Source organism: Rhinatrema bivittatum, chromosome 1 (genome assembly GCF_901001135.1).
Source record: "Rhinatrema bivittatum chromosome 1, aRhiBiv1.1, whole genome shotgun sequence".
Lineage (NCBI taxonomy): Eukaryota > Metazoa > Chordata > Amphibia > Gymnophiona > Rhinatrematidae > Rhinatrema > Rhinatrema bivittatum.
This window is the reverse complement of record NC_042615.1, coordinates 83,053,104-83,079,722: the sequence shown is the minus strand read 5'-3', so window position 1 is coordinate 83,079,722 and position 26,619 is coordinate 83,053,104. Positions and strand designations below refer to the sequence as shown.

The 26,619-nt window shown below is 44.0% G+C and overlaps 1 protein-coding gene across 1 annotated transcript in view; it reads left to right on the top strand.

Annotated features, from left to right (window-relative positions):
- Positions 1–29: 29 nt before the first annotated feature.
- Positions 30–26,619, top strand: part of LOC115092799 (testican-3-like) — a 64,079-nt gene continuing 37,489 nt past the window's right edge. The window contains exons 1-3 of the mRNA XM_029604123.1: positions 30–84; positions 2,397–2,516; positions 13,088–13,309. Of these exons, the coding sequence (XP_029459983.1) occupies positions 30–84; positions 2,397–2,516; positions 13,088–13,309 (397 nt within the window). The remainder of the gene's footprint in view (positions 85–2,396; positions 2,517–13,087; positions 13,310–26,619) is intronic.

Sequence of the window (26,619 nt, the reverse complement as noted above, 5' to 3'; positions counted from 1 at the left end):
AGGCCCCAGGCACAGCGGCATTTACCACTATGCCGGGGAATCGCATGCTGGCAGCCTGCGCCTGCTCTGAGGCAGGCTCAGAAGGTAAGATAAAGTTTTTTGGGGGGGCAAAGTTAGGGCTGGGAGGTGCAAGGTTAGGGGAAGGGGAAGGGAGTTTAGTGTAGGGGGTTGGGAAGTTCCTTCTCAGTCCGTTCCAAAACTGGAGTGGACTGGGAGGGAACTGAGGCAGGCCGTGGGCATCGGTGCACCAAAATGCACAAGTGTGCACCCCCTTGCAAACACCAACACCCGATTTTATAACATGTGCACACCTGCGCGTGAATGTTATAAAATTAGGTGTCCATGGATGCGCGTGCTCTTCTTTGAAAATCTACCCCATACTTTTGATTGGAAAAAAAAATGACCAGGCTGTGATTTATGTAATAAAATATTAGTTATCCTTTTCTTGTGGAATCACATGAAGAAACAGATGTGTATTCTTAACTGATTTAATCTGGATTTTAAGAAAAGTTTTAGCCAAATAACCTGGTTGGACCAATTCAATCAAAATTCTGTTAAGAAGTTCTATTACAACTATTGAGTTAATTTCAAAAGAATTACACACATAAAATTAGTAGATATGTAAATATATAGCTTGTATTTGCATATATGCTATTTTAAAAATATAAAATATTCTTGCATATTTTTGGTTTCATGTATAATTGCCTCACAAAAAAGGGGCAATCTAAGGTCATTCCAGGGTGGGGCCAAAAGGAATGTGAATACATTTAGATTTTATTAGAGATTTACATGAATACTTTAGGCAACTTATTTGTGCAATTTTACACCTGCTAATTGCCAGCTAATGTTGGGTAGGAGGTCTGGGTGAAATGTAGAGGAGTTCAGGGTGAAGTACTAGGAGAAACGCAATGAATTGAAGATAGACTGGGTGAAATAGAGGAATCAGCAAACTGGTGATATCAATTATGCACGCATTTATAAAAAAATAAACCTACTTCTGCATATAACCCAGGATTTTATGCAAACAAGTTCTAATTATTTTTACACATAAAGGGGCATATTTTAAAAGGGTTATGCATGTAATATATGTGTGTAACCCTTTTAAACCCGCTCCTGCTTGCGCCGAGTCTATTTTGCATAGGCCCGGCGATGCACGCAAGCCCCGGGATGCGCATATGTCCTGGGCTTTGGAAAAAGGGGCGGGCAGTGGTTGGGGCGGGCAATCTGGGGGTGGGACTGAGGCCTCCGGCACAGCAGCCATGCCGGGGGATTGCGCGCCGGCACTTGGGCGGCATGCACAACGTACGCCTGCCCAGAGGCAGGAGTAAATAAAAAAAAATAAAGGTGTGTGTGGGGGGGGTATTTAGGTAGGGATGGGGGGTGGGTTAAATATGGGATGGGAGGGGAAGGTGGGGGGCGGAGGGAACGGGAGGGAACGGGGAAAGCCACGGGGCTCCCCTAGGGCTCAGCGAGCGCAAGGTGCACAAGTGTGCAACACCTTGTGGGTGCTAACCCTGGATTTTATAACATGTGAGCATCGGGTTGCGTGCACAAATCTATGCCCGCGCGTTAATCTTAAAATCCGACCCAAAATATATGCACATATGTTCATAAATGGCCAAATTTTAAATCCCCTGTGCACGTTAAAAACAAGACTTTCATGCGTGGCCGGACCTTGCGCAAGTCGCTCACATCTTCAAAGGAGCCCAGCCACACGCATAACCCTCGTTACGGGCCGAAGTGCCGACCCCAGATAATGGGGCAGGGAGAGGAGGGGCTGGAGGTGGCCTGTACAGTGACCATTTGCCACTGTGCTGGGCCGGCACGCGCAAGTTACTACTGCGCCAGAGGTGCAGCAACTTCAGAAATTAAAAAAAAGGTAGGGTAGGGAAGATTTAGGGGGTGGGAAGGAAGTTAGGCAGAGGGTTAGGGACATTCCATCCCAGTCTGCATTTGTGCATGGCCACACAATTTTATAACATGTGCGCGTCCATATGTGCGCACCAGGAAGCGTGCCCACATGGATGCGCGCGTTTCTTTTAAAATCTACCCAAAATAGGTAGAAAAAGTACACACTTTTAATGCATTGCAAATATTTGCGCATAACCAAACACATGTGCATGTTGAGGAGTAAGCCTATATATATTTTATAATCTGAGTATACCTGATATGTGCAGGTTATAAAATACTGTAGTAGATCTCCATGCAGCCAAATAGGGTTGTTTGAAGTTGTTTGAAAGTTATCTTCTGTTTATATCTTTAAAGAATTAGGTTTAAATATCACATCTTCTTTTGGCATCATGTTCTTTCATTCTATATGTATGATATTTCTAAGCTTTTCAGTATATTTTGACAGATTATATTTATCAAGACAATTGTATACATATGTTTTCCAGTTTGCAGTGACCAGGAATTCAGAGAGATTGCAAATAGATTGAGAGACTGGTTCAAGGCACTCCATGAAGGTGGAAGTCAAAACAAGAAGAATAAACCACTACCAAGACCTGAAAGAAGTCGTAAGGAGCTTTTATATTTAATATTTTATTTGACTCTATTTTTTGTCAAAAAATCAACTTTTTTATTCAGAAGGGGGCTCATCGTGCATGTTTCATTAATGAACAGTATCAATTAACTGTGAGAAGTTCTAAAAGTTGGCAACAGTGCCTGTTTAAACAGATTATTCCTTATTTTTAAGTGGGTTTTCTTTCTGAAGTATGGTACTTTTAATTGATTCAAGTTATTTCAGTATTATGATCCAGTCTTTTGATGTCTGAATGCATGTCATGAAAGAAGAAGCCGTGTTCTCAATATGGAGGCAGTTTTTTAGGCATTCTGGGGTTGATTTTCAAAGGGTTAAGTGCGTAAGATACACGTGCAACCCCCGAAAACTTACCCCTGCGCGTGCCGTATGTCCCAGGGCTTTCAAAAATGGGTGGGCCCGGGGGGCGTGGCAGTGGTCCGGGGGCGGTCCCGAGTTCTCCGGCACAGTGGTCTGTCTCGGGGATTGGCGAGCCGCCAGCTGGTGCGCGCAAGTTACGCGCGCAAGTTACGCTCGCAAGTTACGCCAGAGGCAGGTGTAACTTGAAAAAATAAGGTAGGGAGGGATTTAGGTAGGGCTGGGGGGTGGGTTAGATGGGGGGTGGGGGCTGGGGGGGGTTGGATAGGGGAAGGGAGGGAAAGGTGGGGGAGAGCTAAAAAAACGGGGAAAGCCATTGGAGCTCCCCTTGGGCTCAGTGCACCCCCTTGCGCCTGCCGACCCCAGCGCATGGAAACACATGATCAAACCCCTTGAAACTAATAGCGCTCATCACATGCAAATGCATGTTGATGAGCCTATTAGTTATTCCTCCAGAATACTGAAAGTAAAATGTGCGGCCAAGCTGCACATTTTACTCTCAGAAATTAATGCCTGCCCAAGGGCAGGTGTTAAGATCTGAGCAACCCAGGAAACATTGGGGACCCAATGCTGCACTAGCAGGGAGGGAGAGGCGGTGACTCTGCTACTCATGGGGCAGGTCAGCCATGTGGAGGAGAGAGGAAGGAGCCCATGGGCCGCTCACCAACCGGCTCTGACCAAAGATCGTATTTTTGCCAGCGTTCTAATTGGTTGCAACGTGCTGCCCCCTTCTGTCTGCCTGCTCCCTTTTTTGCTGACAGAGCTCTCTGGCTTCAGCTGTAGGTCAGCCTGGCTCACCCGGTGGCATGGTGGGAGTCATGGCTATCAGCAGTTCGACAATCGATGCTCAATTTTACTGGCATCAGTTGTTAACCCACTGACAGCCGCCTCTTCCACTAATAAGGAGGTGCTAGTGACACACTATTGTCCCTACCATCTCCTTTTTAGCACGCGTCCTAATTTAAATAGAGAATTGTGCACCCTGGAGGGGTGCCTGGGCGCATGTCAGGAGAGCGGGTGCCCAACACAGAGCACCTGCTCTCCTGGGATTTTTACAGTATCGGCCTGAGAGGAAGAATCCAAAGTGGAAAGACACTAACACTAACACGTTCATAGAATTCCATATTTATTTAAACATTAAAATCTATTTTTCAACCAAATGTGCACTAGTAACAAATGTTTCAAACACTGTTCTAAGCCAGAATTTTAAGAGCAGTCTCTCAAGTTACAATAATACACCATAATTGTGCTGAAATGTTTTACTGCATGTATTCTGTGTCCTGTATGGTCTCAGATATTACAGACAGTTTGCAAGACAAATATTACAGTGGAGACAAGTCTACAGCAGTTGAGACATAATTCTCTCATAGAAGGTATCAGGAGAGAACTAAGAGAAATGTCCATGTGGCAGCCACTTCCATCCACATTTGGATTGCCTTCTAGGGTATTTCTAGGTCTGCTTCAGGGCATATGGGACTCTAGGGAACCTTAACAACACAATGAGCTAAACCTGCACTTCAGCAAGTCCATCCACAAGACAGTGCAAGTAATTGTAGTAGTCCCAAAAGTTTCATCAACAAATTCTCATTTATTAGATTCTCATTCTTATAGCGGCAACTCCACTGGTTTCACAAAAGAGCAATTTTACACAGAGGTCTCCCAACACGAACCCGTGTTTCGCCGTGGCTGTGTCGGGAGGGACATGAAGTTTCAAAATACACTCTTCAAATTGATCCTTCTAACTTGACAGGGAGAGCCACCTACCCACCCAAGTGGAACCTTCCCACCCACCCACACCCCTAAATCCCAAATATCCAAAATTGAGGAAACAATAATGGAATCATGCAAGGTTTATTATTAAGAAGTTCACCACACTCCTTGCTTATTCTATTACATTGGTCATATAGTCCTAAACAGTAAGATCTAACCCCTATCTAAGATTGATGTTACTTGAAGTTTGTTTGCTTCCAAATGATTTGGTCAATTGAAAGTCTTTAGCAGGGTATGCCTCTGTACAGCTGGGACTGGTTTTTATCATTTCTTGCTGCCCATGGTGATCTTTCTGGTATTCTTTGTCTTCTTCCTGTTTGAGCTGCTGTGCTGATGGTTTTATTTGTGGCATTTGTGGGCAGAGCTTAGCTTGTCATCATTCATATCTAGTTCATTATAGAGATGTGATTTGGCCGAACCTTTCAGTTCGGCCTTCCTTATCAGCCCGCCATGGGAAATTTCATTTTCCCGCAGTTCGGGCCAATTTTATTTCAGCTCCCCCCGAATCGAGACCCGAAACCTGCCCCAACCCTTCAAATGTAATTAATTACAACCCCCCAAAACTTGCTGAAAATCCCTAGTGGTCCAGCGGGGGTCCCGGGAGTGATCTCCCGCTCTTAGGCCGTCAGCTGCCAGAAATCAAAATGACACCAATAGCCCTTTGCCTTACCATGTGACAGGGGATATCGGTGCCATTGGCTGGCCTCTGTCACATGGTAAGGGCAAAGGGCCATTGGCGCCATTTTGTTTAGTGGCAGCCAACAACCCGAGAGGGGGAGATCACTCTCGGGACCCTGCTGGACCACCAGAGACTTTCGGTAACTCTTGGAGGGGTTGGGCAAGTCTTGGGGGTTCAGGAGGTTGGGGGTTTGCAATTAATTAAATTTTAAGGGTTGGGGTGGGTTTGGGGTTTTTTACTTTTTTTTAATGTGCCCTTTCTCCCCCCCAAAAATGATAAGAAAACCATATGAAATTTTTTGGGTTTTCTTATCGTTTTATCGCCCCCCCCCCCCCCGAACCGCGACAAAATAGGAAATATCGTCTCTATTTCCTATTTCTTCGCAAACTAATGCACATCCCTAGTTCATTATTGGCTATTTTTTCGATTGTTAAGCAGTTCTGTCCAGTTCATGCTATAATCTGGTAACACCTTAAGAATTTAAGAATTTTCATACTGGGTCAGACCAAGGTCCATCGAGACCAGAACCCGTCTCTAAATTGGTTAATCCAGGTTGCAAATACTGGCAGATCCAAGCTGAACACACATTTTAACTCAGGAAGGGAAAAACTGCATCAGATAGCTGGATAAGTACTGACTTGTGCAACTATCTGGCAGCTGCTTTCCACTGCCAGATACATGGATAAATCAGTATTTATCTAGAAAGTAGTCGACAGCTGCTGCCACTTACCGGGATAAGTTAATATTTATCTGGTTAAGGGCTGGCTTGGGGAGAACCGCTGTGCATCCTAAGTGGTTCTCCCCAAGGGGTGCTGCTGCCTTGGCTGGCTGGTCTGTGGTAGATTCTTTTTCCTGCACCGCCAGATGCATCCACCTGTTCTCAGTTTCTTGACCCTGCCGCATCCATGGGTTCGGCCAGTCTGCTCTCCTGCCGATTGTGTCACCACCTACAGCGCGAGTAGTGGCCCCCCTAGCTGCTGCTTTTTGCAATCGGCCTCCCCTGACATCACACCGTTGTCGCACCCCACTGTTGGCTCCCATCCCCCTTGGCCCTTTCCCCCGACCATGCCATTTCTGTGTGCATTGGGAATTACCTCTGCCTGCTGCTCACCATCGCCAATAGGTGGAGGGGTGGCTGATAAGGATTAGGGGGTGGGTGGGTGGGGCCCAACTCTGATGACTGCTGCTGCCATTCTTAAACATGCAATGCCTGTCCAGGCCTGCCAACGCTCCCTCCACAGGTCCACCGTTGGTGAGGAAGACAGGGATCGGGATGCCTACATGGGTCTGCTGGCTCTCACCCTTGAGGTCGGTGGGTGGTTGGGAGCATCTCTTCTGGGCCACGCGGCCATGCCGTCTCCATCTACCTGGGAGAAGATCTTCACAACGGGGGCACAGGCCACACAAAGATGTGCCGGGTGCCCGAGAGAAGTTAACGCCTCAAGTCTAGAGATATATGCGAGGCTGACGTCATCCCTCACTTCCCATCTGGGTGACGTCATCACGCGCTCTCTCCTATCCCCCCCCCCCCCCCCCCCTGCCTAGCCTATGATCATGCCATGGCGGGAGACAAGGGGGGGACTCTTTGGGCTCATGCCCTGTTAAAGGTTGGCTTTCAGCAGTCGCGCGTCACCCCTTCCTAAGCAGTATTCTCTGATGCAGAGAGACTGTATCTGGCTAGCATGCCTTTTTTAGCACTGGAAACGTATCCACACACAGCGGAAATGTATCCACACACAGCGGTATTGGCCAGTGATTGGGGAGAAGGCACCATGTACCATCCTCAAGGAGGGGACTATGGCCAGGCAAGAGGCCCAGCTCATTGGCCTTTATGGCCTATTTGGCCTCAAATGGGAATGGAGAAGCAAAGCCTGATTAAGACATCTCCCACATGTAGAGTACAAGACACAAACAATGCCAGCGGGGCACCATGGCCCATACTGGCATTCCCAGTACCACCTATTTTCCTCCAAGGATACCTGCAGATGTGCTACCCATTGTGAGAGACAACAAAGACCTGTCACAGCGACATGAGACCCTACACAGCAGCGACAGAGACTTCAGCTACAGCGGGAAGCCAGACTGTGATGGCAAATCTTCCAAATTACCACCAGGCATCCCAGCAGATGACAAATGATCCCGTGACAACAGTGCGAGCTAAGAGTCATTGGACACACGAAGTGCAGAGTCAAGGGTGGAAGGGGAAGTAAAGAGGAAGAGTAAGAAAAGGAAAAGGAACAGGAGCAGTTCAAGCTCAGGTTCATCCGTGGACAGCTCTGAGTTGAGTTCCTCACCAGAATACACTCCTACTCAGCCTGTACATAATTCTCTGGAGGCAAGCAGAGCACCACCGGCTCTCACTAACTTGTCCCAGATTTGGGAGAGCATAACTAAGGCCATGAGGAGCTATATAAGGAATAGGGAATACATAGATATATTTAGAATTTTAGAGGGCCAAAGGAAGTCAGATGAAAAGGGAAGAAGAAGGATGAGTCGGGTTGGGGGGGTAGAAACAAAGATTCCTAGAAATATAATTAATTGGATCAGGGCTTTCCTAAGAATGATTAGCGTGGTGGGACAGTACAACCCCTCACAATACGGCCCCCATGCTCAGTTATGCAGATACTATTCTGGAGGCCTACAGAGAATACCAGGGATGGGCCTGGTTAAATTATGATGAAAAGTTCATGGATAAGATGGAGGAAAACCGATTTAAGTCCTGGGAGACACAAGATGTGGAGCTGTGGTTGCGACAGATGACCAAGAAGACTATGGATGCCAGAGCATCCAATAAATTGGGGTGGGTGCACAGCAGCCCTACAATATCAGGCAGTACAAATTGGGAGGAGAATGGAAACAGTAAGATATGCTGGCAGTTTAATAAATCCTGATGTACCTTCCAAGAGTGTAAATTCAAACATATCTGTGCTGTGTGCGCTGCGTCACACCCCATGTCTAAGTGCACAAGTAAGGGTATGGGGAGCGCGGGGGGGGGGGGGGGGGAAGGAGTTTGGGAAAGTAAAGTGACAGTGATTTTCGAAGGGTTCCCTCACCGCTTCAATTGGCAGCCATTTAGAAATGGTGGTGCAGGAAAAAGAATCTACCACAGCTTAGTCAGCCAAGCCAGCAGCACCCCTTGGGGAGACCCGCTTAGGATGCACAGCGATATTGGCCAGTGATTGAGGAGAAGGCACCAGGCATTGTCCTCAAGGAGGACACATAAAGGACAATGAGCTGGGCAAGAGGCCCAGCTCATTGTCCTTTATGGCCTATGTGGCCTCAGATCGGTGTGGGGAAGCAAAGCCCCACACTGCAAAGAAAAAATTGTTTAGATAAAGTTCCATTAATTGAGAGAAAATAGAGGGGTTGATGGTACAATAAAGTAATTAACAAAATAATTAATGGCCCATATCCAAACCATTCTAAAACAGCAATCAGATAATCCCATTCAACATGATTAAAGGCCTTTTTCACTTCCAATGAAATGGCTACAAGTGGTTTTGGAATGTCCTTTGCTGCTAGAATAAAATTATGAAACAAATGGCATTATCAGTGATTAGGTGACTTTTCATAAAACCGGATTGATCTATGTGTATGAGTTTATTAAGCACTAAACTAAGTCAAAAAGTCAATATTTTTGCAAAAATGTTATAGTCTTCATAGAGCAGTGAAATAAGATGATAATTTGTAGCAGCCTTAGGATAGCTATTGGGCTTAGAAAATGCTGCAGTTTTCACAGCATTGAATCTATCAGCAATCAGAGCAGTATCTTGCATGGAGCAATATAAAGAATGAAGTGTGGGAGTAAGGAAACATGAGAAAGTCTTGCAGAATTCCATTTTAAAACTGTCAATACCTGGAGCCTTCCAAGTTTATAGAGAGTAGAGAGCATGACTGACCTCCAATAAAGTGATCAGGGAGTCAAGTCGAGTCTTCTCTTCTGTGATCAAGGAGGGGATGCTGCCTGGTAGAAAGAAATTATGTAATAAGGAAAGCAGTTTGTATAGTTTGAGATAAAATGGTAAAAAATTGGTCAGCAATGTCTATTACTCCTGATGTAGATTTTAGAGTGGTAATCCTCTGATGTTCTCTCTTACCATGTACATAACATGCTAACAATCTCCCAGACTTATTTTATTTTGAATAATATCTAGATGTTTGTTAAAAAAGGGTCTTACTAGCTTGATGACGCAGTACATTATTGTTATGATATTTCAATGTATACAATGTCATAAGGGTCAGCGGATTGTAGAACTTAACATGATCTTGCTCAAGCAATATATCTGAGATTCCAGAGACACTTCTTCTTATCAGAAATCCTTATGCTTCTGCAAGGAATAGCTAATAATTTCATACCTGATAGTAAATTAAACACTTTGGATAACACTTCGAAATATATCACATAAAAATAGTATCTTCCAAAAGATCTGCATTAAATTTCCAGGTAGAAGTGCCAGGGGCTGGTAAGTCCTAATGGAGAAAAAAAAAAGAGTTTGTAGCTGCTCTGATGTAATAATGGGAGAAATACCAGCAATGTATGCAGGTCCTAGCAGGCTACGAGAGCTCAAAAAGAAGTCAATAAGAGAATATGACTGGTGTGGAAAGGAATTCAAAGTAAAATGTTTATCAGTAGGGGGTAGAATTTGCCAAGGATCAATCAACCCATGAATAAGCCTGACATTAGTGACAGCTTTATGCGAGGGAGAAGATCTACCAGTTGATTAACATCTCCTCTGATTATCATTGTTAATTAAGCATTTTTACACAAAAGCATGGGAATATCTTGAAAGAAAGGAGTGGTGAAGTTAGCTGCGTAAACATTTTTTTAACTTTCCGCTACACTCATTGGAACAAGAAGCTTGTGGTAACATAGAAGCAGCATGGAGCACTGCAGAGAGAAATTGAACCCTCCACCCCTCCCGCCCCCCCCCCCCCCCTCCAATTGTTCTAAACTGGGTTTCAAATTCTGCCCTATTACCTACCTTATCTTTAAATTCTCTATAAAAATATATTCTGTTTCTATATAAAATAACTAAAAGTGACCCCTACTGACCACTGCATTGTCAGTTGCCTGAAATTGCTTTACTGGTGTATGCTGATGACAATTGTTGAGGTTATTCGGTCCAAAAAATACTTCTGGTTTTCTGAGGCTTCAGTGAGAACAGCTTTCATTGTGTAGCTGCTCTGAAACTACAAGGACCTCATAGAGTAATGGATAATCAGAAGCCAGTGTCCTTCTGACAGGGCTGGTAGATTTTTCTCACTGTTATCAGTGGGATAGATGTATCAGAACTGGTTGAGTCCCCTTGGCAGAGATATGAGGCATGTGTTTTTGGCTTGGATTTCCTCTCCTGGAAGACTCTTCTTTCACTTTCTCTCTTGGGGTTTTGATGGTCTGTCACTTCTGTCCTTCATATTGACAACTAGGGATGTGAATCGGGCTTCGGACGATTGAAAATATCGTCAATATTTTCAAAATCATCAGAAATCGGGGGCTCCCCCAAAACGATAGGAAAACCCCACGATATTGTTCGTGGGGGTTCTCTTATTGTTTTGGGGGAGGGCAGGAAAAACAGCACACAAAAATAACCCCTAAACCTACCCCAACCCTTTAAAACTAATCCCTTAGCTTCCCCCACCCTCCCGACCCCCCAAAAAACATTTTACAGGTACCTGGTGGTCCAGTGGAGGTCCCGGGAGTGATCTCCCGCTCCCGGGCCGTCGGCTGCCACTAATCAAAATGGTGCCGATGGCCCTTTGCCCTTACCATGTGACAGGGTATCCATGCCATTGGCCGGTCCCTGTCACATGGTAGGAGCACTGGATGGCCGGCGCCATCTTCAGGGGGAGGGGAGGGGTTAGGGTGGGGTTTGGGTGGGGTTAACAAAATTTTGGGTCCAGTGGCACTGCGGGCGATAATGTTTTACACATTATCGCTGGCAGTGCTACTAGGGTGATAGTGTGTGCCATGCCTCAACTGTGGCAGGCAAAAATGCACCACTGCAATGCAGCTGGGTACACACTATCGTCCCTCACCCCTTTTCTATCCACGGTTCTTCATTCTGCTATATTTATAGCGGAATGAAAAATCTAGGTCTTTGTTAAAATGTGACCGAATCACTAATGATGTGGTATGGATGAAATCCCATGTTAACATTCAAATAGAGTGATAATAAACTTATTAGTTATTAAAATTATATTCACTATCTCCCCTTCCTCCCTTCCTCCCCTTTACTGAGACTGTCCAGGCCTAGCAAATTTAACAGCAATGAGATGTGTTAAATGTTAGTTTGTTGGCAGAGCCAGCACACTAATGTTTAACATAGGGAAACTTGTGTTCTTTGGGCCTTCCCCTAACCAAGGGACACTTCCTAGAAATCACCATGGCCATTTTGGACTCTCCTCTCCTTGTAAGCAGAAGACAAACCCCTTTAGGCACCCCCGCCCTATGATAAAAGATCCCTCTGGCAGCCCCTTCTTCCCACCCTGATGAAATAAGGTTCATCTTGGTATAAGACCACCAACAAAGCAAAGACCCCTGAGCAATCCCTCTTCCGGCTCCATTCCAAAATAAGAAAGTCCTATCCATGCACCCAAAGCAACAAAGCAAGACCCATTCCTCCACACCTTGACAAAGCAATGAACCAAGTCTTGTCCTGAATGGCCTACCCCTGATACAAAGAGACCCTGCCAGCCTTCCCTCCATCCCTCTCATCCCTAACAATGGAAGAGCTTTTGGGGTATCTACTCCTTCCCACTCCCTGATGAAGCAAGATCCTTTAGGGCCCCCAATGAAGTAAGGTGTCTTTGGGATCCCTACACCCACCGCCAACAAAGCAATTTTGCTCTTCATACCCCATAACTCCCCTTAACTACTATCCGGTAGCTTAAACATGGCCTCAAGGTCACCCTTTGAAGCTACAACTAACTGGCCTTGCTTCCCAAAACCTTTGCTGACAGAAGGGAAGCTGCTATTACCTTCCAACACAGATGCTTTTTCTCTTTGAAAATTTGCTAAAGTTATGCAGAACAAAAATATCAGCGTATTAGGTGGCTTCACGAAAAATTTCCCCTGTAAGACTAAATGATTTCTCACTAACCTGCATGTTTAGTTAAAGCTGCCCTTCTTTCTTGGCTAGGTCATATATGAGCAAGAGGCAGAGGCCAACCAGTGTGCAGCTTCTTATTATTGCCTTGCTCTATGTAGCTCTAGATTCCCTCATTTTCCACAACAGGAGGGGAAAATCCCCTTTACTATAGACCTGGCTAGCTATTACGTTCTTTCACCAATCCCCATTTCTCCCCAGTTTGTAGAAGAGAATATGAGCAAAGACAAAGTGGGAGAAAGAGTTCTAGAACACCTTGTGATGTCCTCCATGTTGTGGCTGAAGTTCTGAAAAGCATGGGGCCTGAGCCCTAAACTTTGTTTATTTTTTGATCTTCTGTAGTAATTATGTTTGTTCTTTAATGCAATGTCTCTTAGTTGCTTCAAATGGATACATTTTGCAAATCTTAATTAGTTTGATCTGCCCTAAAACTAATAAACTAGTTTCCATAATAGAATTTAAAAACCTATGAAGTTACATTTTAATTTTTTTTAGTTAGTTAATATCAGAATCAGATGTACAGTTTGTACTATGCTATTTACTTTAACTGATCTAACACATTAATGTTTATCTCTTCTTTGAGCAGTGCTATTATCATTGTATATTATTTAAAAGCATTCTTTTTATTTTTCTTAGGATTTGATACAAGCATTTTGCCAATTTGCAAAGACTCTCTCGGCTGGATGTTTAATAGGCTTGATACGAACTATGACCTACTGTTGGATCAGTCAGAGCTTGGAAGTATTTATCTTGACAAGAATGAACAGTGTACCAAGACCTTCTTGAACTCATGTGACACATACAAGGACAGTTTGATATCCAACAATGAATGGTGCTATTGCTTCCAGAGACAACAAGGTAAAAAATAAGGATAATTTTCAGATGATGGTGACTTGTCTCAGTATGAAAACCATTTTCTTTGATAATGTCACAAATTCATTAAATATGTATTATATCTATCTATTTTTCCATCTCTATCTCTCTATATGTGTGTGTGTGTGTGTGTGTGCATGTTATGAAATGTATGTTTTTGAATTCTGTAAGACTAAAGAGCAAAAAAAATATTAATTAAATAAGAAACATGAGATAGCCTCTGCAGAGAATGCAGTTGGGCTATATAAATGCAAAGTAAATAGCTTGTTCTTTTCCTATTAGGATTGTTGTAACCTTGTCATATACTGTAGGAGTAACAGTTGAAAATGAAGAAAAGAAAAAATGTCCGGTATAGATGTGATCTTTTTTAGCCTGTACACAAGGGCATACCTAAAGAATAAAAGTCTAATTTAATAAAATCCCAGGTAGGGATGAAGTCCAGAAATTGGAACTGGACTTACTCATGTAAGTATGCTTTGAAAATGTGTGTATGCATGCAGCACCCAATGTGGCATTTGCACACACATTTAAGCCTATTTAGAAGCAGATGTACATGTATTCACATACATATACATGTATATTTTTGAAAATAAAAAATATGCACATATATATGGTTTCCCTGCCCCAACTATTCCCTTGGGAATACCTCTTTCCAGTGTGCATAAAAGTATGTGCAAAATAGCTTTCCCAAATATCTTTATATATAGAACTCTTTCTCTCCACCCCCCACTAGGGAATTTTCAAAAGCTTGTTTATGAATAATAAACACAGGAAAAGTAACTTTTAAAAAAGCTCATGCACCCATATATGTATACATGTTGGTGCAAGCACAGGCATATTAATTTTATATCGTCCATGGAATTGCATGCACATCATATAAAGTACACCTATTTGCACATTTGTGTGCTCCTAATTTTAAGCATTTGCATGAGGAATTGTTATTTGCATATTTCTCTTAGCACTGGTCAGCTTTTGCATACAAGTCAGCACATTTTATAACATGCGTGCGTGAAGAAATGATCAGTTTGTCCAGGCTATCTCTCGGTCATCAAGACTCCTATGGTTGTTCAGCCAGCATTTCCCCCAGTTTACCCTGACCCTTCACCCTGTCAGTATTTGGCTATGAAGTATTTTATTCTGACTTGCACCTGATTAAATAGCAGAAGTAAATATGTGCAGGTAACAGGCATTATGCACTGTGTTCACAATTTAGGACAGATTTTAAAAGGTATGCGCGCGGCCTACATTTGTGTGAGCTACCGGGTGCTCACAAATGTTCGCCCAATTAGGCCTGGTGTGCGTAAATTCTACGAAAATCTGCCTCGGTTCCACTCCCGGACCGCGTTGGACACAAACGGAACTTTTGGCCAGCTTGGGGAGGTCAGGAGGCCCCCCCAAGCTGGCCAAAAGTTCCGTTTGTGTCCAACGAGGGGTCCGGGAGTGGAACCGCGGTGGACCACGTGACGGCCACGTCACTCCGACGTGACGCGGACGTCACTTGCTCCTCGCAAAGGAATAGAGGAATGGCTTCCTGACTCCCCACTGGACCACCAGGGAGTTTTGGTAAGTCTTGGGGGGGATTAAGGAGGGTGAGGGGTTTAAATTTTTATTTAGGATCAACGATCGCGATTTCCAACGTATTCAACATAGCTATGTTGAATAAGTTGGAAATCCGATCGTTTTCACCTCATCACTTTTTTAAGTTAAAAAAAAAAAAAAGTAGCGTTTTACATATAAGTTCAAAACGAATGCACACCCCTATAATGCCATGAACAGATATGTACAATGCCAAGAACAATATATATATATCTAAATGATTGTATATAAGTAAATATATGGGGAAAAAAAAACAAGGGGAGAAAATAAAAAGGGACCTATATACACAGCACTAAAATTACTAACAAGGTTGCTTATAATTCACTAGGGGGAAAGTTATCAATTAGTTGCAGTAGCGAATGGGATTGAGGTTATGAGGTACAGGATGGAGTGTGGTATGGTATACGGAAGAGCGAGGTATCATGCAGAGACTAGCTTAGAGAACAAGGTAGGAGCTGATAAGAGGTAGAGGTTATTGCACATTTATCAAGAATATAGACAAGGAGTAACAGAGGTGGATGCTGGGTGACAAGGAAGGGTAGGATTAGGTGTAACCCATTATGCATTTATAATAGATTTCACATGAAAAAAGACATTCAAAGCACAGTCTTCTGAGGTAAAAATATCATTACAATATGTATATTACAAGCCGTTAAGCCCGTTAAAACGGGCTACATTAACATTTTTTTTGGTTCATTTCCTTCCCCCTCATTCTCCCCTCTCACCTCCCCCCACTCTCTCCTCTCTCCTCTCAGTCACTCCTCTCTCTCCCCCCTCCCTCCTCCCCTCAGTCACTCCTATCTCCCCCTCCCCCAGTCACTCCTCCCTCCCCTCTCCCTCCTCCCCTCAGTCACTCCTCTCTCCCCCCCTCCCCCGTCACTCCTCTCTCCCCCTCCCCTCAGTCACTCCTCTCTCCCCCCCTCCCTCCTCCCCTCAGTCACTCCTCTCTCCCCCCTCCCTCCTCCCCTCAGTCACTCCTCTCTCCCCCCTCCCTCCTCCCCTCAGTCACTCCTCTCCCCCTCCCTCCTCCCCTGATTCACTCCTCTCTCCCCCTTCCCTCCTCCCCTCAGTCACTCCTCCCTCCCCCCTCCCCTCAGTCACTCCTCTCTCCTCCCCTCAGTAGATCTCCGGGGTGTTCCTTCCGTCCCTCCCTCCCTTGCGCACATGCCGCCGCCGCTCCTGCTCTTCGGGCCGCCGCCGCTCTTCGGCCGCCGCCACCGCTCCAGCTCTTTGGGCCGCCGCCGCCACTCCTGCTCTTCGGGCCGCTGCCGCCGCTCCTGGTCTTCGGGCCGCCGCCGCCGCTCCTGGTCTTCGGGCCACCGCCGCTCTTGGTCTTCGGGCCGCCGCTGCCGCTCCTGGTCTTCAGGCCGCCGCTCCTGCCGCTCCTGGTCTTCGGGCCGCCGCCGCCGCTCCAGCTCTTCGGGCCGGTGCCACCGCCACTCCTGTAGCGCCATTTTTAAGAGGCACACTGTGACCGACGTGCTCGCATGCGCGGTAGAGCTGCTCTCTACTGCGCATTTGCGGCACGTCGGTCAAGCTTCGTTTATCTAGTTAGATATTTACTTGCACTGCTAAGGTGCAGACCAGAAACTCTGCAAAAAAGCAAGAGATACTTGGAATCTATATGGCATTAGGCCTACTGTAATGCATCTTGGGCATGGGCGTGACCCTCAGAGAAGCACTCAATCAGCAACAACCCTACCTATGAAAGTTAATACCATAAAAATTATACCAGGCCTAAAATAGTAATAAACTCACTATTAGGAAAACAAAACAATCCAAGCTGCTACAGAGCCCTACATACGGGCCAATAGAGTAAAATTGCGGGAGAGCTCGCCCGCTTTCCCGGCTCACCCGCTCGCCCGGCACATGCACAGGACACTCTCCTGGGCGCGTGATTCAGTAAATACATTTATTTAAATTAGGCCTGCGGTAAAAAGAGGCGCTAGGGACATTAGCGCGTCCTTAGTGCCTCTTTTAGGACAGGAGCGTCGGCTGTCAGCGGGTTTGACAGCCGACGCTCAATTTTACCGGCATCAGTTCTCGTGCTCGCTGACAGCCACGGATTTGGAAACTGGACACCGGCAAAATTGGGCATCCGGTTTTCAACGCGCAAGGCACGTGCCTATTTCAAATTTATTTATTTTTTTACTTTTTTTAACTTTCGGGACCTCCGACTTTTAAGTCGGAGGGTGCACATGCAACATTTGCATGTTGCGGGTGCTATTAGGTTCGGGGGGGTTGGACGCGCATTTTGGACGCGCTATTACCCCTTACTGAATAAGGGGTAAAGCTAGCGCGTCCAAACCGCACGTCTAATCGCGGATTAACAGTGCGCTCCACCGGAGCCCACTGTACTGAATCGGCCTGATAGAAACTAAACACTTATGGAATAACTCACTTCAGTCACACATGTAAAACACAGACAGAGGCTCAAATACAGAATAAAGAGACCATATAGTATATAGTATAAATGGAAATGTACGGACAAAAACTGAACTGGAAGCTACAAGCAAAATTCTGTATGCACTGCAACAATGTAAAAAAAAGAAACATTGTCATTCCTCATAAAACAAAATTAGTAAAACCATACCAATAAAAAAAATAATTCAAAACAATTAATGAATAGAATAATATGCAATAATTAAAATCTCCTATAAAAATCTTCCAAACATCAATAAAATATTTCAAAACAGACACATCAAATAACACCCAACAATTAAAATAAAGATTTAAAAAAATTCCCCGTTATGCATACCTTGGAATTTTTTATTTCCAGATGCCCTAAAATTGTCATAGTTTAGCAGGCAGAGAGACAAACTGGGTTAGTTGCTCACCACACATGCTCTCTCTCACTCTCCCACACACATGAACACATGCTCTCTCTCACTTACCCATACACATGCTCTCTCTTTACTACATTCAAGCACACATGCTCTCACTCTCCCACACATAAGCACACATGCTTCCTCTCACTCTCCCACATACAACCACACATGCTCTCTCTCACTTTCCCAGACACAAGCACACATGCTTCCTCTCACTCACTTCCTCCTTGACTTAGCAAGCAGCAGCAGTCTCCTTCTTCAGCCCCTGTGACCAAGGGAACAACTTCTGGCCATGGGGCATTGGACTTCTGACAGGGCACGATCCTCCTCCTCCTCCTCAGCAGCGCAACTCTACCAAAATCGACAGCATGGTAAGCATGGCCTTAGTAAGTGGAAAAGCAGTGTAGCCCCACCAGAATCAGCAGTGTTGCCAGTGGGACCATGATGCTTTTCCACTTACTAAACTCATGCACTGCTTTCTCTTTTGCTGAGGATCTGCCAGCCGTACTGCTCTCCTTGGCAATGGCAGTGATAATGTGCCTTTTAGTAGTGGCGCCTTTTGGTAACAGCGCCTATGGCCATGGCCATATTGGCCATAGGCACACTGTGGCTCTGTCAGTCCCACATTATTAACGTTTAACTGCAGCTGCTCCTCTTCCAGAAATGGGGCCTCAGTACTGGTCCCAATTGCAAAAGAGAAAATAAAGTCCCACTAGGCAAGGGGGAAAGGTTGTGGTGCAGGGTGCATTGCAGTGTATAATGTACAGTTGCAGGGTAGGTCTTGCTTCATTCTCCAGCAATCACATTTGTTTCACAGACTGTCAGAAACTCTGCCAAGGACTGGTGATGGTCCATGGACCACTAGTTGAGAAACACTGCTTAATAATATTTATGCCAAAATTGTGGTGGGCTGTCTTTCTATAAACTATGTCATCTGTGGAAAAAAAAAAACAGTACCACTACTAGGCATAGGCAAGCACACACTGGAGTTGGCACAGGCAATGCTTTTGAACAAGATCATGCATGTCTGTGTGCACTGCAGTCTTATGCCCTTCTTAATATTTGTGCCAAAAAGAGCCTTGTTCTGGAGTTCATAATATGTTATTGTTATGGTTAAGGGGTGTTTGGGTGGATTCTTGGGTACTGAGGCAGCTGACCACGCCCATGGGGAGGAGCCCTGTGAGGTGCCACAGTACTGGGCTAAATGCAGACGCACAAACACAGAGGGGGTCATTTATCAAAATGTGCTAAGGCGTTTTTGCATGTGTTAAGGGCTTATCACATGCTAAAATGCCTTTAACGCATGCGATAGCACCATATCGTTGGGTGCGATGCAAATCCAAAAAAGAGGAGGAATTTACCAGTTTGTGAAGTCCTATTGCTGACTGTCTCCTGAAAGGCCTGTTTCAGTAGGTTTGAAGCTCCTGGAGGGAGGGAGGGAGAGATAGAGAGAGAGAGCAATGTGTGCTAAGTTAGCTCTTCACATAGGTATTAGTGCAAATTGCGATAAACTATTTACATAAAACACAGCCCTTTTGCTATCGCATGCAATACTTTTTGGATTTTGATAAATCCAGGCCAGAGCTAGTTCTTTTATTTAACAGCTTGAAGTGTACCACCAGAGGTGGCAGTAATGAGGTAGTCTGGATGTAGCAGTCTCAGGACCCTCGGCAGAAGGGACCCTTCTCACCCTGTGGGTATAGGGGGATTCCGGTGTCCATTTCCTAGCAAAGTAGTACTGTGGATGAGATAGACTGAGAGTTAGGTTACTCACTAGATGGTTGCTGTTGGTCTGCGATTCCACCAGGTTGAAGAAATTGGTAGCGGCACAGAGGCAGGGAGAGCAGGCCCTCGAGGGGTGAGTACCTGATCCCTGTAAGTCACCTGAAATAAAGTAGAGGGCCCCCAAGGAGCAGATACCCAGGTTAGCAATACCCCGAAGGGTAGACAGAGAGCTTCCAGCGGCAGCACAGAAGCGGCAGAGTAGCTTAGACCGGCCGAGACCAATCCTTTGCTAACTCAACGAGCTAGCAACTTAGTACAGGCTATATACCCGGATGGTGTGATGTCAGTAGAGGGGAACACTCCCAAGGTTCGCACCAAAGCTGGAATAAAGACATGGGTTGTGTCTGCACACACCCTAGTAGGCCCTTGGGAGGAGCATGGCAGGAGGCAGCACCATAGCCGTTCTAGGGACACCGGAGAGGTCGGCTTGTAGACGCGGCGGTAGCAATTTTCCAAGGGAAGCAAGGTGAGGCAAACGGGGCAAAGCCGTCTAGCACCGACGGATGCAACAGTTATATGTACAAGCTACATACCTAGAGCTACCTGGAAATTATTTTAATCAGTTTAGTGGCACCCAATACAATTATGGCTATTTTCTGTATCTTTCTGCTACAATTTCTTGGTCTCTGATTCCATCATTTGATACTTGAGGATCTTTCTCCATACAATCCACAGATCCTTGGAACAGACACCTTTATCACTAATATTGTTCTTGTATTTTTTCCCCTTACTATTATATCCTGATTTTGTGTATCAAGCTTCTTATCTGTTGGTAATCACACCATCTTCATTCTCTACCATTCTTTGAGGGTCATGTTCCCAGTGCTTTTCTGAATAGTGGTGTTATCATATTTTCACAATTTCCTTGCCATCTTATTATGCCTTTATATACAGGCAATCTGACATTAACAATTGACATCCAGCAATGAGGTGTGTAACTGTTTCTAGTTCTTTATATAGAATATGCTTTTATCTTTTTTATCCATTTTTTTCTATACTGACTGTGAACCATCTTGTTTGCAATCCATTATCTTGTGCTGCAATTATCAATCTCTCATCCTCAGGTCTAAGTTCTCCTCTCCTTAACTAGTCCTGAGGCCAATCTTAAACCATATGGGGTACATTTTACTTATTTATTAATTTAATGGTTTTTCTATACCGACATTTGTCAATAGATATCACATCGGTGTACAGTTTCATTATAAAATGCCTTATTAAAAGCATTTAAAAATAATCAATAAAGTAAAATACATAAACTTAATACACTAACAATAAAATGTAACATTTCTTAAAATTATAGGCACTAAAAATTATCACAAGATAAATAGAATTTTAAAATAGGTTTTTAAAACTAAGGAAAAGCTTGCTGGAAAAGCCATGTTTTTAGTGCTCTCTTTAATGTCTGGTTCGAGCCATAAATCTTGAGGCAGAGTATTCCATATTAAGCAGCAGCCACTTAATATGTGCTTACGTTCAGTGGCCACCACTTAGCCATGTAAGTCCCTTATTCGGCCAAATGTTACACACACAAAATGTAGGCATGTACTGGGTGGATCAGGGGCGGAAAGAGTTAGCCGTATAACTTAACAGCTAACTACTGACATTCGTAGTTAGTCACATAAGTTTACTTCTAAGTTTAGACATTGCCGCTATGTTGAAGGATCTCGTGACGGCAGGCTGCCAGCGTGCACCAGAGGCAGGCGCAAAAGGTATGATAAAACTTTTGGGGAGGGTTAGAGTAGGGCTAGGAGGGGAAAGGTTAAGGGAAGGGGTGGAAGGTCAGGCTAGGGGGAAGGGAACGGGGAAAGGCAGTGCGGCTCGGCACGTGCAAGGTGCACAATTGTCTAAACTTAGAAGTAAACTTATGTGACTAACTACGAATGTCAGTAGTTAGCTGTTAAGTTATACGGCTAACTCTTTCTGCCTCTGATCCACCCAGTACATGCCTACATTTTGTGTGTGTAACATTTGGCTGAATAAGGGACTTACATGGCTAAGTGGTGGCCACTGAACGTAAGCACATATTAAGTGGCTGCTGCTTAATATGGAATACTCTGCCTCAAGATTTATGGCTCGAACCAGACATTAAAGAGAGCACTAAAAACATGGCTTTTCCAGCAAGCAATTCCTTAGTTTTAAAAACCTATTTTAAAATTCTATTTATCTTGTGATAATTTTTAGTGCCTATAATTTTAAGAAATGTTACATTTTATTTTTAGTGTATTAAGTTTATGTATTTTACTTTATTGATTATTTTTAAATGCTTTTAATAAGGCATTTTATAATGAAACTGTACACCGATGTGATATCTATTGACAAATGTCCATATAGAAAAACCATTAAATTAATAAATAAGTAAAATGTACCTGTTGCAGTAGCAAAGACACTATTTGATATCTGACATCACTCACAGATTTTCACTTCTTATCTCATGCCTTCAGGAAGTCTGAGACTATAAACACATAGGGGCAGATTTTTAAAATTACACGCAGGGGGTACATTAGTGCGCACTACCCGGCGCGCACAAATGTACACCCGATTTTATAACATGCGCGCATGTTATAAAATCCAGGGTCGGGGCATACAAGGGGGTGCATACATGTGCACCTTTCGCGTGCTGAGCCCTAGGGGAGGCCCGATGACTTTCCCTGTTTCCTCCAAGGCCGCTCCGAAATCGGAGCGGCCTTGGAGGGAACTTTTTTTTTGTCTCCCCCACACTTTTCCCTCCCTTCTCCTATCTAACCCACCCCCAGCCCTACCTAAATCCCCCCCTACCTTATTTTGTTGAGTTACGCCTGCCTCTGGCAGGTGTAACTTGTGCGCACTGGCTGTCTGCCAGCGCGCACAGGCCGCTGTGTTGGGGCACTCGGCTACACCCCTGGACCGCCGCCACACCCCGGGCCGCCACCACGCCCATGGACTCACCCCGGACCGCTACCCCACCCACAAACCCACCCACGCCCCCCCATTTTGCAAGCCCCGGGACATATGCTCATCCCACGGCTTGTGCGCGCCGCCGAGCCTATGCAAAATAGACTCGGCGCATGCAGGGGTTTTTTTTAAGGGTTGCGCGTGTAACTCTTTTAAAATCTGCCCCATAGTGAAGGTCTATCTGGATTGCCTGTGCTGGGAAGATCCCAGGCCTTCTGTTTCCTGCTGTTTCCTTGGTGTTCTTGTGCTTTTCCCACCAATGTCAAGACTCATACCATTCTCATATCTCTTCTAGTTTGGCAAAGCCAAAGGCCAGTCCAGTAACAATATAAGTTACAGTAAAAAAAGTCCCAAGTGGTCCATCCAGTATGCCAGTTAACTTTTTTATCTAGTAACTGCAGTTCCATGTAGGTTACACCATTGCCTTTTGTTAAGGGATATGAAAGGAGTTTATAAAATGGCGATCTATGTTCGTTACCTCAATTAAACAAATTACCCCTTTTTTTCATTTCCATCCTTTAGCCATTGGAATCCTCTGTGTTTATCCCATTACATTTTGAATTCCATTACCACTTTTGTCTTCATTATTTCGTGTGGGAAGGCATTCCATGCATCCAGCATCCTTTCAATGAAGAAATATTTCTTGATGTTGTTCCTGAGTCTATCGCTTTGGAGGTTCATATTAGGACACTAGTTCTACAGCTTTCTTTACAGTGGAAAAAGTTTGATGTTTTTTGCATCATCAATATCATTCAGATATTTAAAATTGTATATCATATATCCCCTTTTTCTTCTCTCCTCCAGTACATACATATGTAGTTCCTTCAATATCAAGTTCAAATTTTTTTATTGCCATAATGAAAAATGTAACTAATTTTTATCCCAATAATTGCATGAAGCATCCAGAACCTATACAATATGGGGTGGATTTTAAAAGGGTTATGCGCACCGAGCCTATTTTGCATAGGCCTGGTGACGCGCGCAAGACCCGGGACGTGCATATGTCCCAGGGCTTTGTGAAAGGGATGGGGCTGGACCGGGGGCAGGACCGAGGCCTCCAGCACAGTAGCCGTGCTGGGATATCGTGCGCCGGCAGGCAGGCGTAAATAACAAAATAAAGGTAGGGGGGATTTAGGTAGGGCTGGGGGCGGGTTAGATAGAGGAAGGGAGGGGAAGGTGGGGGGGAGGAAGGAAAGTTTCCTCCAAGGACGCTCTGATTTCAGAGCGGCCTCAGAGGGAACGGGAAAATCCATCGGGGCTCCCCTAGGGCTCAGCATGCACAAAATGCATTAGTGTTTACCCCATTGTGTGCACCGACTCCGGATTTTATAACATGCGCGTGGCTGCGCACATATGTTATAAAATCAGGAATACATTTGTGCGCACCAGGTGGCGCACACAAATGTAGGCCACACGCAGGTTTTAAAATCTGCCCCTATGGCATTATGCAAAAAGCTTAGCAATATTAAAGAACAGTAGTTGGCATCGTAAATATAACAGAGCATAGAGAAAAAATATTATACAAACAGAACAAAAAAGGAATACAATAGTAAAAATATTTCAGGTAAAACAATTATAAAATTAGGAATAAAAAAGTAATAGAAGAGTCAAAATAGTGCTCTGCTGACCTCCATCGTGCTGTCCAACTCTTTATTGTATGATATTGCACTGCAGCTTCTATCATATTTATAGCATAGACACAGAATTCCACCAAAAATGTTCATTTAACAGGGAAGCGTTCTTCCAATTAACTAATAATTAGAATGTAAAAAATTCAGAAGTCTTGCCTTAGAGAAGGAAAGCGTATAAGGAACAGCTAAGGATTTTAATATAACCAAGGAGTAAATAAGGGGAGAAGAAATATTCAAAGTTTGCAATATATTATCCCATACGGCCTGCCAGAATGCGTAAGTATAGGAAGAGTAAAAGAGTAGATGAGATAGTGAGGCCTTAGGGGCACCACATGACCAACAAGTATGATCTCTGGATAAGCCTGCTTTGTGTAGTGACCACAGGGTCCACACAGCCTGGTGTGCCAAAAATAAAACAAAAAAAAAAAAAAACTTGGCTTGGGTAATTTGAAATTCTCCCAGGGAAAATTGTCTGATAGTAGCAATTCATGGGACCAAGCCCTTTCCAATCCAATACAGCGCATAAACTTAGCATTTTTTAGGTATTTAGTAAAATGTGAAGCAATATGGCCATGTGTAGAAAAGGAAGACAAAAGCTTGATGATTTGAGGTAAACTAGTGAAAAAAAACAGGTCACTACAAGCATTTTGAAGATAGGATTGCAATTGGAACCACTGGAAGTGTGGTGATGAAGGTATGATATACAGCAGTCAACTGAGGGAAAGACAAAATCTGAGAATCAGTAAGCAACTGGCTGCTGGTGCTAACCTTTAAAAAGGAGATAGAGCAGCTTTTAAATTAGAACAAAGGGGAAAGCAGACAGTCACTCAGCACTGCATGGTTCGGAGAGAGGTATCTTCAAAGGATACTAATGATGCATTAGAATTAGGGCATCCCGACAGTGAGGTTCCAATAAATAGAAAAATAGTCCAAGTGCCTGTAACTAAAAACTCACCTGAGCTAAAAAATTCTAACTTATCCCTATCAATTAAAAAGCAGAATGAAAATACAAACAAAAAACAAACTTTGAAATGTTTGTATGCTAATGCCAGAAGTCTAAGAAGTAAGATGGGATAATTAGAATGTATAGCAGTGAGTGATGACATAGACTTAATTGGCATCTCAGAGACATGGTGGAAAGAGGATGACCAATGGGACAGTGCTATACTGGTGTACAAATTATATCGCAATGACAGAGAGGAGCACCCAGGAGGAAGCGTGGCGCTTTGTGTCCGGGATGGCATAGAGTCCAACAGGATAAACATCCTGCATGAGACTAAATACAAAATTGAATCTTTATGGGTAGAAATCCCTTGTGTGTCGGGGAAGACTATAGTGATAGGGTATACTACCGTCCACCTGGTCAAGATGGTGAGATGGACAGTGAAATGCTAAGAGAAATTAGGGATGCTCTTCAAATTGGTTGTGTGGTAATAATGGGAGACTTCAATTACCCCAATATTGACTGGGTAAATGTATCATCGGGACACGCTAGAGAGATAATGTTCCTGGATGTAATAAATGATAGCTTTATGGAACAATTGGTTCAGGAACTGACAAGAGAGGGAGCAATTTTAGATCTAATTCTCAGTGGAGCACAGGACTTGGTGAGAGAGGTAATGGTGGTGGGGCCACTTGGCAATAGTGATCATGATATGATCAAATTTGATTTAATGACTGGAATAGGAACAGTGTGCAAATCCAAGGCTCTCGTGCTAAACTTTCAAAAGGGAAACTTTGATAAAATGAGACAAATTGTTAGAAAAAAACTGAAAGGAGCAGCTATAAAAGTAAAAAATGTCCAAGAGGCGTGGTCATTGTTAAAAAATACCATTCTAGAAGCACAGTCTAGATGTATTCCACACATTAAGAAAGGTGGAAAGAAAGCAAAACGATTACCGGCATGGTTAAAAGGGGAGGTGAAAGAAGCTATTTTAGCCAAAAGATCTTTATTCAAAAACTGGAAGAAGGATCCAACAAAAGAAAATAGGATAAAGCATAAACGTTGGCAAGTTAAATGTAAGACATTGATAAGACAGGCTAAGAGAGAATTTGAAAAGAAGTTGGCTGTAGATGCAAAAACTCACAGTAAAACCTTTTAAAAATATATCCAAAGCAGAAAGCCTGTGAGGGAGTCAGTTGGACCATTAGATGATCGAGGGGTTAAAGGGGCACTTAGAGAAGATAAGTCCATCGCAGAAAGATTAAATGATTTCTTTGCTTCGGTGTTTACTGAAGAGGATGTTGGGGAGGTACCCGTAATGGAGAAGGTTTTCATGGGTAATGATTCAGATGGACTGAATCAAATCACGGTGAACCTAGAAGATATGGTAGGCCTGATTGCCAAACTGAAGAGTAGTAAAGCACCTGGACCGGATGGTATACACCCCAGAGTTCTGAAGGAACTAAAAAATGAAATTTCAGACCTATTAGTAAAAATTTGTAACCTGTCATTAAAATCATCCATTGTACCTGAAGACTGGAGGATAGCAAATGTAACCCAATATTTAAAAAGGGCTCCAGG